Source organism: Heloderma suspectum, chromosome 8, assembly GCF_057233095.1.
Source record: "Heloderma suspectum isolate Gila_16-S chromosome 8, 16-S_ref, whole genome shotgun sequence".
In the NCBI taxonomy this organism is placed as follows: domain Eukaryota; kingdom Metazoa; phylum Chordata; class Lepidosauria; order Squamata; family Helodermatidae; genus Heloderma; species Heloderma suspectum.
The window spans coordinates 25,827,297-25,841,066 of NC_139465.1; the positions used below are offsets into that span (position 1 = coordinate 25,827,297).

General features: G+C 47.0%; 1 protein-coding gene across 1 annotated transcript; it reads left to right on the plus strand.

Moving 5' to 3' along the window:
* Positions 1-3,763: 3,763 nt before the first annotated feature.
* Positions 3,764-12,623, plus strand: RRAD (RRAD, Ras related glycolysis inhibitor and calcium channel regulator). Its single transcript, XM_084812436.1, has 5 exons — positions 3,764-3,901; positions 4,609-4,993; positions 7,593-7,666; positions 9,264-9,468; positions 11,703-12,623. The coding sequence occupies exons 1-5, from the start codon at positions 3,764-3,766 to the stop codon at positions 11,978-11,980; spliced, it is 1,080 nt and encodes a 359-aa protein (XP_084668562.1). The 3' UTR covers positions 11,981-12,623.
* The last annotated feature ends 1,147 nt before the right edge of the window (positions 12,624-13,770 follow it).

The window sequence follows — 13,770 nt, forward strand, 5'->3', positions numbered from 1 at the left end:
AGACATTTTTCTCCCTCTCTCAAAATACTAGAACCCAATGGGCTCATCCCATGAAGCTGACTGGTGGGAGATTCAGGACAGATCAAAGGAAGGACTTATTTCACACAGCACATAGTCAAACTATGGAACTTGCTCCCACAGGATGTAGTGAGTGATGGCCACCAATTTGGATGGCTTTAAAAGGGGGTTGGGCAAATTCCTGGAGGAAAAGGCTATCAATGGCTACTAGTCCTGATGGCTATGTGCTACTTCCAGTACCAGAGGCAGTGAGCCTATGTATGCCAGTTGCTGGGGAACATGGGTGGGAGGGTGCTGTTGCGCTCATGCCCTGCTTGTGGGTTCCTGGTCGACAACTGGTTGGCCACTGTGTGAACAGAATGCTGGACTAGATGGAACTTTGGTCTGATCCAGCAGGGCTCTTCTTATGTTCTTATGTACTGCCAAATATTAACTACATATTATTGTGCTTTGGAACTTGGCTCCTGTGGTGACTAACATACTTTTTTCTTCTTAACCATGAGAACTAGAGACTTGCTCACTTTTTACAATGCAAACTGAGAAATGAATTCTACTGGAGCTACCCAATTCTGCCTTAGAGGCTGCGTTCCATTAGCCCTCGCATGACACAGCTGTGGCCACGTTGTTTTTTTGAACAAGGGGCAGTTCCACACAAAGGCTTTTATTTTGCAATCTTCATGTTGCCTGTGTTTTCATGAGAGGTCCACACAGTGTTGTCAGAACCTTGTAACTAGTGCACACTTTTCTTGTACTCCTCCCATCTTTTTCTTTAACAGGGAAAGTCCGTTTTTTAAAGACATCCTGCAAGAGTAGCGCTATGTTCTACAGGTGTAGAAGTTCCATAGCAGTTTTGTTCCTTTTCGGGGGGTGCTGCTACTTTCACATGCCTACATGTCTCAGAGGTGAGCCCTACCACCAGCCCCTCCTCTTTCTGTTGCTCTGCACCTGAGCGCAGCCAGCATCAGCAACTTTCATTTCCAGCATCAGCAGTGGCAGGCTCAGATTCACATCCACTGTGGCATGAAGGAGTGGCACAAAATGATCGCAGTGGCAGAGTGGTTTTCTGGGGGCAGCAGGGAACATTGGATTGGCTTGCTATTGTGGGGTGGGGACACAGTTAAAACACACGACCAGCTAAGGAGCAGCCAAAAGCTTCCTGTGACTATATGGCTACGGAGATGGCACTGCATTCAAGTACCGCTCCAAATTCAACGCATATTTAATTGGGAAATTTGGCTTGGAACCCATGGTTGACTTTTTGTGCTGGGATGTGCGTGTGCGCGATCAATGGGGCAGGCATTGCTTTGCCTTTTGGAAGGAAGAGTGGACTTTTGAACTTGCCCAAGACCCCGCCCCCTGCATTCAAAATGTATTTAATTGGGAAAGCTGGCTTGGAATCTCCAAATCCGTGGCCCTCATACATGTGGGTGCAGGAATGATCACTGCACCCTGTGGGTGACCTTTCAGGCTGGGGAGGGGGTGACGGCAGTCAGCAGGGCAGGCATTGGCCAAACAGCCCCAACTTGTTCAAGAGCCCCGAGTGCTTCCCCCCAAGATTCCATGTATATTGTCTTGTAAGCACATCACCTTATGACTGCTGATGCATACGTGCAGCCGCTACTCACGTGGTGACAGGTATCATGGCTGCAGACATGCCGGAATTGTCCATGAAGTGCAGTAAGAAGCAGCCGCAAACTCCGCCTAAATGTTGTGCAGCTACGCCTGCATGCATGCCTGCAGAGGTCCATGGCAAGGGAGGGGGCAGCGGGTGGTCAAGTGGGCTGTTGACATCTCGCAACGTCCCTTCATGCTCCAGCCACCAATCTGGAACGGGAGTCTCCACGGTCTTTCACAATCCCACGCACATATTATGAGGCCAAAGCAGTGCTAGGAGGATGGGATAAAAGCCTTCTCTGTAAACTGCATGCGGTGTAGACCTAGTTAGATGATAAACTGAACATTAATGTATCTATATAGAGAGAGGGCCAAATACACTCCGATATCACAGTTATGAGGGTGATTATGGATTACACCAAAACTATGGGAGGAAAGACTATTAATGCCACTTAGCATTTATATTTAGCATATTACGTTAGCAAAGGTATTAACATTAAGAGACAAATCTTGGGATGTATCCAATGTAAGCCTAACTTAAGACCCATTCATTTCAATGGGTCTACTCTAGGTGGGACAAATATTAGATAAACCCCTTAAAATTAAAGTACAGTACTATTTCTTTTACGTTCAGAACAGTGTTCCTCATCAGTAACATTCCCAATGACGAAGGGAAAATGCAGATTTGATATAGATGTTTGTCGTTTTGCTGGATCTAGAGAATTTAGGAGACAGAAAAAGCATAAGCAATATGATATTTTCAGGGGGAGCAGGATTTGGGTTCTACCCTTTAAAGTGACCTAATTATCATGTTAAATAAATAAAATAAATTAAGGTTAGTATCGTGGGTAAAGCAAGTGTGTGGTTTTTTGAGTTACATGGAATTTTTCCTCAGCCAGAATTCAAGGGCACCTATTATTCAGTTTTACAAAGCAGGTTACAAATACAAATATTTCCAAAGGTTTATTATTTTCAAGTACATAAGAGGCAGTATAGTATAGTGGATAGATCAGACTTATTTATTTATTACATTTCTATACCGCCCAATAGCTGAAGCTCTCTGGGTGGTTCACAAAAAAAATTAGAACTAGAACTTAGAACTAGAAAATCTGCTTCCACCACTGGCACAGACTCATCCTATGTCCTTGGGCAAGCCACTAGCTTTTACTCTCCATTGAGGCAGGAATAACAGTGGCCTGTCCAGTCAATTCAAAAGTACTGGATGATGATTAATAAATAACTATGAGGCTCAAATCATGCCTTGCAGTGACTCATTTGAGAAACACCACTCTGTATGTGCTCAGAGGCAGTTTCATCACATTCTGGTGTTAAGCTGCAGTAGCCCTGGTTACTGTTTGTTGCCTTCTACTACTGGCTGATGTGTCTTACATGCTTAAGATACTACACATCCTGTGATCAATCTAATTTACTAGTATCAAAAAAGACCTAATCATTGTATAAATACAAACCCGTTCTTAAGATTACACACATAAATCCATATGCTCTTTCTCAATTATTTGATTGTTGTGATTCTAATGAATTTAAAGCAATATCTCAAAACTTTTTCCAGCATGATTATGCTGCTTAGAATGTGAAGATTTGGTTGTTTAGAAGCAGTATATCACAGAACTCTATGCACGTTGTCCTGTTCTTAGATTCTGTACTTTGGTTTGTTTGTTTTAAAAAATCCACTGAAAAAATAAACATTTTTTTCCCTTGTTTACCTATCTGCTCTCTACTAGCTACATTTTCTGTCCACTAAGAGTTTTGTGTATCCCCCATACTCTTTCTTTCTTTCTTTCTTTCTTTCTTTCTTTCTTTCTTTCACAAGCCAGATCTCCTTGTGGCTTACCTGCTTACCGCTTATAGTTGGGAATCAAGTTTCATTTGATCCATTTTTTAAAAGAGCCGGGAAACCTTCCGCAATCTGGGCTTTCCGCTAGGCGCAGAAATGACGGCGACTAAAACCCGTTGCTGTCTGGCACCTCTCTTCCCCCCTCCCCTTTTCCAGGCAGTGGGCGCGGGGGGTAGGGTAGGGGAGCTCAAGGATCCTAATTCAGAACCTGGTTGGACTGATGCTCATGCTAACGTCACAATGCGAGGAGGAGCCGGGCGGGCAGAAGCTGTATAAATGCGACCGAGACGAGCCAGAAGGAGAAGTTGGGAGTGTTTCTTTGGTGGCGCGCGGAGCAGAAGCGAAATAGCCCTAAAGGAAGCGAGTCGCGGGCGCCTTGCAAGCCCTAGTTCCTCTATAAGCAGCATTTCCGAGGTAATCCTACTCTTGCATGCGTACCTGTTAACGCGTGGTAGCTCTGGGAATCGGGGAAAATGGGACGCGCTTGTTTTGATGGCATAGCAATAGAAAGAAGGAAAGAGGATCGGGTGTATCCTGTACGCCGTTCTCTCCGGGATCTTTTGGAGGGGGCTGTTGGTGGCAAGGTTAGGTCTCCTGCCCGTGTTTGTGTGTGTGTGTGTGTGTGTGAGAGAGAGAGAGAGAGAGAGAGAGAGAGAGAGATTTAAAATGTGTGCAATTGGGGGAAGCCTAAAAGGGCGCATTTCTCCCATCGCTGTGTGGATCGGAAACTCTGATCCGGATTAGTGATTTGAACCTTGTGGGCATGACTCCAGGTCAGGCCATCTCCCGGAGCAGAACAGTGTGATTTTGTGTATGCACACGCACTGCCCCTCTTGTAATCCTGGCTGCTGAGGAGTGAAGGACCCCCTTCTCTCCATGCATGTCTATGCGCCAAAGCATTTGTTAGTTGTGTCTGTATGCTTTATGATTGCATCGAGGTGTGGGGGCGGCTCCTCCGGATTAAATTCGGAGCGGAAGAGCGTTCCGCCGCCGCCCTGCCTCTTTGACCCGGCCGAGTCAGAGGTGCATGCATGCCTTGCAGGCGCGGACGCGGGTTCTCCTGGAGCACTGAACGTCTCGTGAGAGCGCGCTGAGCAGCCTTTCCCCCTTGGCTCCGCCAGGCCGGCCCCATGACCCTGAACCGTGGCGACAAGCTGAGGTCCCTGGACAAGCGGCGCGGGAGCATGCCCTTCGCCGTGCGCCAGCAGCACCCGCACCGGCGGAGCATGCCGGTGGACGAGCGCGAGCTGCAGGCCTCGCCGCCGCCGTCCCCGCGCGGCGAGCTCTCCGCCCTGGTGCGCTGCACCTCCTACAGCCCGGGCGAGGGCGAGGCGCACCGGCAGGGCTGGGCGTCGGACGGCTCCTCCGACTCCGTCATCTCCTCCGGCAGCGACTCGGACAGCAGCCTCCACAAAGTCATCCTGCTGGGCGAGCACGGCGTGGGCAAGACCAGCCTGGCCCGCATCTTCGGTGGCGTCGAGGACTGCCCGGATGCCGAGGAGGCTGGTGAGTGCGCCAGGCTGACGAGGGCGGCGGTTGGCGGGCGGGGGGCGGAGAGCTGCAGGCGCACCGCGCAGCTGGGCAGCGAGCGTGCCCCTCGGCCCTGGGAGCAGGAGTCTGTTGGGTCGGGTGCAACGCGTGCACTTATTATTACAATTGCATCCTGCCTTTTTTCTTCTTGCATGGCGGCTTGCATGACCCTCCTCTTCTCCATTTTATCCTCGCAGCAGCCCTGTCGGTTAGGCTGAGAGTCAGTGACTGGCCCAGAGTCGCCCAGCGAGTTTCATGGCCGAGTGCGTGGGGTCTAGAACCCGGATCTCCCACGTCCCAGCCCAGCGCTCCAGCCGCTACACCTCCCCGGCTTAAGTCCCCTTAAGACAAGGCTGGAGAACCTGTGGCCCGCCACAGACACAGTGCGAAGACCAGGCTTACTTTGAGAGGGGCACAATAGGAGTCCATACTCAGGATGGAGCATGCTGACGCCTGCTTCTGTTTGTCTAAAACATTGGTATCATTCAGCCTCCCAGGCAGCTTAAAGCAACTACAACCAACGATATATGAAAGACACAATATTTGTGCACGTTGCAATGCCGTTCCGCATGTCTGTATGAAGTTCTCAGGGTCTGCTGGAGATCTTGCTGCTGCCAGTCAGAATGGATGGCCTGGAATAAAGAACTTGCATCTGAAGGAGATGAGGACTTTGAGCACGTGTAGAGTGCTCCCCCACCCCCATCACCTAACAACATGCTGCGGCAGAAAGGGCTTCCATTGTGCAAATTATGGTCTCAAGAAGTAGGCAACAGAGTGCCCTCTAGGTGTTTTGGAGTACAACTCCCATAAACCCCAGCCCAGTATGGCCAATGATTAGGGATTATGGAAGCTGTAGTACAAAACATCTGGAGGGCACCAGTTTGCTTACCCCCAGTTCTCCCTGCTTTAGACAATTGGGCATCATCTAAGTAACTGTGTATAATTTGTTGTCGTTCAGTCGTGTCCGACTCCTCGTAACCCCATGGACCATAGCACGCCAGGCCTTCCTGTCCTGCGCTCTCTCCCGGAGCGTGCTCAAGTCCATATTCGTCGCATCGGTGATGCTATCTAGCCATCTCATCCTCTGCCGTCCCCTTCTCCTTTTGCCCTCAGTCTTTCCCAGCATCAGGGTCCTTTCCAGGGAGTTTTCTCTTCGCATTAGGTGGCCAAAATATTCGAGCTTCAGCTTCAGCATCTGTCCTTCCAATGAGCAGTCAGGGTTGATTTCCTTTAGGATTGACTGATCTGACCTCCTTGCAGTCCAGGGGACTCCTTAAGAGTCTTCTCCAGCACCACAGTTCGAAAGCATCAATACTGATGTGTTATTTCTCTTGCCCTGTTACAAAGCTCACTTTAGAATCACAGTGTTTTGAGGAAACCAGTGGCAAACATTAAATCCCCTGTTGGTGAAGAATCTCACTGAGTGACTGACTGGTTCAAGGTTGTCCTTTCTCAGCCTACTTCACAGAATTGTTATGAGGATAAAATGGAAAAGGGAGGAAGGAGAGGATTCAAATGTGACACAAAAGTGAATAAACATCAACACAAAACTTGCGCTCCAAATACAAAACATGGTTTCTCCCAGAGACTAATATCCATGGAAATGATGTTACAATGAAAAGTTCACGTAAATAAATCCAGTTAGTGGCACAGTTTGTAGTTCTTACCTAGAACTACAAAAATGTCTTTGTGGGGTTTTATGGCATTCTTTTAAACAATGATGCCTAAAAAACCTTTTGGAGATTCTTCACAGGTTCTGATTAATTTATAATTGCCTGAGCAGTTGGGACATTTTGTACTAAAATTGTCACTTATCCAATCACACCTACTGTAGATGGTGGGTTTTTTTTGGTTTTTTTTTTTTTTTGCTTTTTGGTCTTATGGGGGAAGGGAATGGACTGAGGGAAGCTCAGATTTTATTTGCTGAATCTAAGTATAACAAACAAAGTGGTATATATTTGAGCAATATCCATGCTATTTATGGCTTGGTCAATTGAACACCCCATCCCCCCCAATCCAGACCTGAGTAAAGAAAATAGATTTTGTAAAAGGGTAGCTTGCATTACATTCCTTCCATGTTTTTTCTATCAGTCACTGTACTGGAACTGTTTGTACAACAGTCAATTTGGAAAGGGGAAATAATTGGAAGCAATACAAGCGTGGCATCTGCTGCTTTGTTTAAATACTAGATTAGGAGTTCCATCTCCATCTCTCGTTTATTCAGGTGGTGCTTAGCTTAACAACCCAGTTAAGCCAATACATTTTATATTCCAATTGATTTGGCTTCTCACCCCAAAACATGTCTGCTTTGAAATGAGTCCCAGGATTTTGAAATGAAACTAGTTTCTCTAAGTCTGTGGTCCATTGCCCAATACCTGCTAGATAGTCTTGTGCAACATGCTTAAGATCGCATTGCATGTACATGTTTTTAGGATTACTGTTCCACTCAGTTATCTCAGGAAAGGGGATGCTGGAAACTGTAGCCTAACACATCAGTTTCTTTGCATAGTTTACGATGAATGTCAAAAGGGGGGGAAAACCTGTTCTAATATGCTTTTTTACATTTCTTTTACAGGCAATACATATGATAGATCTATTATAGTGGATGGCGAAGAAGCGTCTCTCGTGGTGTTTGACATATGGGAGCAGGTAAGGTGTTGTATTCTTAAATGTCTTATGTGCGCTTGTGTCCCATTTCCTGGTCCAAAACGTTTTCCTTCATTGGTGATCACTTACTGGTATCCAGGCATGTCACTGTTTTCTAGCACTTGCTTCATTGAGTTCACTAGCATCCTGTTTAAACTGGTAATATTTTAAGGGCGCAATCCTATGCAGGTTTAGAGCAGGGGAAAATCCTACAACTCCTGGCTGGGGAATACTGGGAGTTCTAGGATTTTCCCCCCCTCTAAACATGCATAGGATTGCACCCTAAACTGCACAGCGATAAAACGGCTATGCAGCCTGATTCTAGGTGTGTTTATGCAGAAGTAAGCCCTACGGTGTTCATGGGGGTGACTCCTAGATAATAGTGCATAGGACTGCAGCCTACATTCACGCACTCGGACATTCACTACTGGCATTTGTAGTAAAAGGTGACTTATCAGTCAATAAAGCTAAATCAATTACATCCCGAATTTTAAACTTTAATGGTATGTTTTGAGAACCATGTTAGGACTGATTCTTTCAGAACTTCACATCACAATTCTTTGAGTATCTACTTGGAAGTAAGGCCCATTGAGTTTAATGGGGCTTACTCCCAGGTAAGTGGGTATAGGATTGCAGTCCAAGTGGAGTTAGGCTGTAGCTTTAAACCTGTTACTGTGTAGCTGCTCATATGAGCAAATGTTGCTAGTCATCTGGGCCCATCTTCCAGCGGCTTGCTCATTAAATTAGAGTAAAAAGCTGATAGTTAGTTGATGTCATAGTTTGAAATACAAGGACTCGACTGAAGCCACATAATCTGACATTAGTATTGTGCCATCTGCTTTTTCTTGGCCCCTTTCATATGTTGCCTCTATTGGCTTGTGCCTATATCACATCCAGGTATCCATTCTCACCTAGAGTTTTGACATTGCAGCTTTATCCATTGTGCTCACCTTGATTTGGATCACAGTGTGTGTTTGGCTACCAAGGAGCCTTTGTGTGGATATATGCTGGAACACCTGCCCCCCCCCCCACACACACACATAATGTTTGGGTGTACAGTCCAACATCATTTTCCTGATCATAAGGTCTAGGGGCTTACTTTATATATTGGCCCCACTGTTGTGTGATTTCCATGCATCAAGTCAAGCTCCTGAAATAGTTACCTATTTATTAACTTCTAAACTGCCCAGTAGCCGAAGCTGTCTGGGCAGTTCACAAAATAAAGGCTAAAACATAATACATACAACAATAGAACAATAAAATATAGTGTAAAGTCCAAAACAAATTTAAACAGCCACAGAATGAAACCCTAGTAAAACAAGCAGCAGAGGACAACAGCAGTGCAAGGATCTAAAAAGCACTCAAGGGTGCAATCCTATGCATGTTTAGACAGAGAAATGTCCTACAACTCCCAGCATTCCCCAGCCAGTCTTGCTGGCTGGGGAATGGTGGGAGTTGTAGGACTTTTTTTTCTGTCTAAACATGCATAGGATTGCACCTTAACATGTTTTTAAAATGGAAGGACTAAAAGTGAAGACTATCTAACCCATTGTTAACTTGCTTCTGTACAAACCTCTTCATTTCCTATTTTTCACTGTAGGATGATAGCCAATGGCTTCAGAACCACTGTATGAAAATGGGGGATGCTTACATTATTGTGTACTCGGTGACGGACAAAGTTAGCTTTGAGAAAGCTTCTGAGCTGCGAATCCAGCTACGAAGGGCGAGACAAACAGAAGACATTCCTATAATTCTTGTAGGAAACAAAAGCGACCTGGTCCGATCACGGGAAGTCTCCGTAGATGGTAAGAGACATTAGTTATCCTACGATAAACTCAAGTTTTGGGCAAATTTGTATTGGAGTTGGTGGGGCTCTGTTGATAGTGATTGGTGGTTCCTAAATCAGTGCACTAAATTGTTGAACAATGCATTTGTTCATCCCTGCAGCAGAAGTCGGGAGAACCAAGCAGAACAGCTATGGAAAAAAGCAAAGATTCCACCAGAACCTCTGGCACCGCATATTTTGGCCTGGTTCACAAACGCATGGCTCACTGTTCAGCCGCAAGATCAAGTAATGACTTGCTTGTGCCAGAGTCATCCTAGATCTCACACCAGGCAGAATCCCTACAAAAATAGTGCCTGGCAATTGCACCAGCTCATATGTTCAGCTGCCAATCCAGTGCAGAGAAGTCAACCAGCTCTTTGTCATCAAATTAAGTGGTCTGGACTAGATAAAGGGCTGGATCGTGATCTAGGCATGTGCAATTGGGCGGGCAGATGTGGCAAAATGGGGGCACTTTGGCTCAGTCCCAGTTCATTCACATTATCTGTGGCTCAAGCTGCTTGAACCACTGTACAGTAGCTAAACAGACTGGTGGACCTGCCTCCTTCCTGGGCAACCCCACCACCAAAGGTGTCCAGTCTTATTGGCCATTACAAAAAAATGCTTCCAGAGAAGCCGTGTGCCAGGATGCACTGGCTTTCCCGTCGATCCTGGTGGTTGCCACTGCTGATCCTGCCGCATCTCTGCCGATGCAGAAACAGGTGGTGGTCCGGGAGCAGGCTAGGAAGGGTGGTTTGGAAAAGGTTTTAGGGAGCTCTCTTCTACTCAGTCATGCCACTGGCCCATGCAGCTACCTTAGTGTTGTTGACATTAAACAGCAATGGCTCTCCAAGGTTTCCGGCAGGAACGTTTCACAGCCTTACCTGGGGATACTAGGGACTGAAGCTGGGGTCTTCTGCAGGCCAGACCTATGTTTTACCCCCTGAGCTATGGCCCCTCTCCTCTGCTTATGCTGTGGTGCTTTGAGAGGAGCCCAAAGTGGGTGGGGGGAGGAAACAGAAGGGGCTTGATTTGACTAGAGAGCCAGATCAGTGTTACTGGAAGAAGTGGCCACCCAGACAGTTCCTTGAATAAACTTGTACCTGATGGAGAGAGCAACAGGAAGTAAGGGAGGGGACGGTGTGGAGAAAGTGGACAGAAGATCTTTTCTCCCTCTCCCGTAATACTAGAACATTGGCAGTGGGGGCACAAGCTGTCACGCTGCCTGAGGTGAGAGGATGTGCACTGGCGCCCCCCTCGCCTGCCCACCTCCCAGTGGAGGCTGGTGGCTCTGATGTCAGTGGGGAGGTGAATCCGTCCTGGGTTTCAGTTAGAACCAGTCAGAACTCTAAAGGAGCTATACGAGGTGCGACTAGCTCCTTTAGAGTTCTGACTGAAACTGGGAGTGGATTCACTGCTCCACTGACGTTGGAGCCACCAGCCTCCACTGCTGCATCCCATTATCTCTCTCCCCACCCCATAATGAGAGATTGGGCAGGCAGCCTCTCTGGAGAGGCCGCCCAGGCCTGGATGCTGTGCTTTGAGGGGTCCTTCCCCAAAGCAAGGCATTGTGAGGTGGCTGTACCAGCAGTCTCAGCTCGTAACACCTTGCTTTGAGAAGGGACCCCTTGAGAAAGGAAAGCACAGCATTTGGGCCTAGACATCTCTCTGGAGAGACACCCAACCTCTCATTTAGGGGACTCTCCCAGAGTGAGAGATCGGGCGGGCAGGCGGCCTGTCTGGAATAGCCACCTGCCCACCTGATCTTTCGCTCTGGGAGAGTCCTCAAAGTGAGAGAGTGGTCAGGCAGGTCGATGGCCTTGGCAGAGAGCCTGCCTGCCTGTGTCTGATCCCTTGCTCTGAGCCCTCTCCCGCAGAGAGAGATTGGGTTGGCGGCTTCTCTGAAGAGGCTGCTCATCAGATCTCTCGCTTTGGGAGAAGGCTCAGAGCAAGAGATTCAATCCCCAGCATCTCCAGGAAGGCTAGGAGAGAATCCTGCTGGGAACCCCGGTTTGCTGCTGCCAGCCAGTGTCGACAGTCCTGGGCTAGATGAAGCGATGGTCTGACTCTGTCTAAGGCAGCTTCCTATGATCTCCTTTCCTGTGGCTTTTTACTCTTAACCCATTACCTGTTTCCATCCATTTTCGGGAGCAGACAGTGTGTTGCGCTCTACCTCCATAGTTCTAGCTAATTTGGTGTCCTTCTTCTGCCCTCCAGAGGGACGAGCCTGTGCGGTTGTCTTTGACTGTAAGTTTATCGAGACATCGGCTGCTCTGCATCACAATGTCAAGGACCTCTTTGAGGGGATTGTCCGGCAAATCCGTCTCCGCAAAGACAGCAAAGAAGACAATGCCAGACGAATGGCCAACACCAAGAGAAGGGAGAGCATCAGTAAGAAGGCAAAGCGATTCCTTGGCAGAATTGTGGCAAAGAACAATAAGAAGATGGCATTTAAGGCCAAATCCAAGTCCTGCCATGACTTGTCAGTGCTTTAAAAATGGTTTTCGGCAAGACCAGATGCTGTGTGCGTGTGGGTTGTGAACGTGTCTTTGACTGTTAAGAGTGAGGGGGAAAAAAGACTTTGAACACAAAGCTACACAGTGGGAGGAAAACATTCTCCTTCATGCCTTATGGTTCCTAAGCAAGACTTGGAAGTAAGACTACTGTGTCTTCATTGGTTGTTTTTTTGTTTAAGGGTTATAAGCTTCAGTCTGTGCAAGCAACTGAACTGATTTCAAATTCAGCAGCTCTGTATACTTACATTCTCATTGTGTATATTTGCTAGCTGTTCTGTGGATATCAGGGATGCAAAGATAAGAATGGATGGTGATACATGGAAAAAATGAGAAAGTCTATTGCCATAAACTTGTCTCCTTTGCAGAGCAAAACTTGAATACATGTACGCAGGCTCGTACACTCTCTTCTCTTTGGTATATATATAAATATATATTAAAAAGCAATGATCTTTAAAAAAATTAAATGTGGGCTGGAGAGGTGCCATTCAAAGTGCATTTGAAAGAAAATATAGATTTAAATATAATTTTTGACGTTAATTTGCACTTTCATTAACTGTTGAATTTGTTATTTTGTTTACATGCAGATTTTATAATAAAGTATTTCTGGTTATTATAAGAGGCTACTATGGGTTTTTCCCAGTGTCTTTTACTATATGTATCCAATGTGATAGATTAATTTTTTTAAAAATCCACCAGTTGAGAACTACAGACCAAACTGGTATAAATCCATCTAGAGTTGAGAATGTACTATACTCTTCCCCTGCTGGTTGTCTCCCCTCTCAAATTGCTCTCTCAAGCTGCTTTCCCACACCCAGAGTTCCAGATTTAAACAGGGTTAGGCTCCCGGTTTGAGGGGAGGGACATCAGCACAGCAGTAGACTGTCAAGGGGCGGCGTGGTTGAGCATTTGCCAAGGGCCTACACTCCATCAGGGGCCACTGACAAGATCCCCCTGCAGATGCTTCTCCTCTTTACCATGGCAACCTACATGTTCACCTGCCTCTGGCCCAGACAAGGAGGAGCCATAGATGCCACTGCCTGAATGCTCATTGGCTCTCTGCCTGACAAACAAGCAGGTGGTGGCAATGATGCAGAAGAGCAGCAGCAGGTGACAATGTTGTTGAGAAGGTAGACTCACTGAGGGAGAAGGGCCCATTCAGGATGTCTTGCCCAAGGGCCCTCCAAAACCTGGAGCTGGTACTGGTGGACTCTGCTGGGCCCCCTTGACTGAGCCTTGGCGGCTGCCCAAGGATGCTGCATGGGAACACCTGGCCTGATTATAAATTCTCATCTGAAACCCCATTTGTGTATTTTGTCTCTCAGGGAGGTAGGGAAAGCAGCAGGGAGGGGCATTTTTGAATGTAAAACCAAGCTGGCAGGGCAAGAGTTACAGGCTCCCTCCTATTGCAGTTCCCAAAGGGTCCCTTTCTCCTTCAACCTGTCAAGCCTTTGTTGCGTGCCAATTCATATGAATGTCCTGTATGCGTTACAGGAGGGGTGGGGAATGTGCGGTCCTGCAGATGTTGTTGGACTGCAGTTCCCAGCAGTCCTCCCAGCCAGCATGGTCAATAGGGATAGTGGGAGCTTTAGTCCAGCAACATTTGGAGGAACACACTTTCCTCATCCCTGCTCTATAGACTAGAATAGGTTTCTGCTCTCAGTTCATGAAGATGTATTTTGATTTACTTTGAACTGGCAATTCTTTGGGTAATACGTATAGGTCTTGCTTGGCATATGTTCATCAGAACAGTGAGCATGTGTTAAATTGAA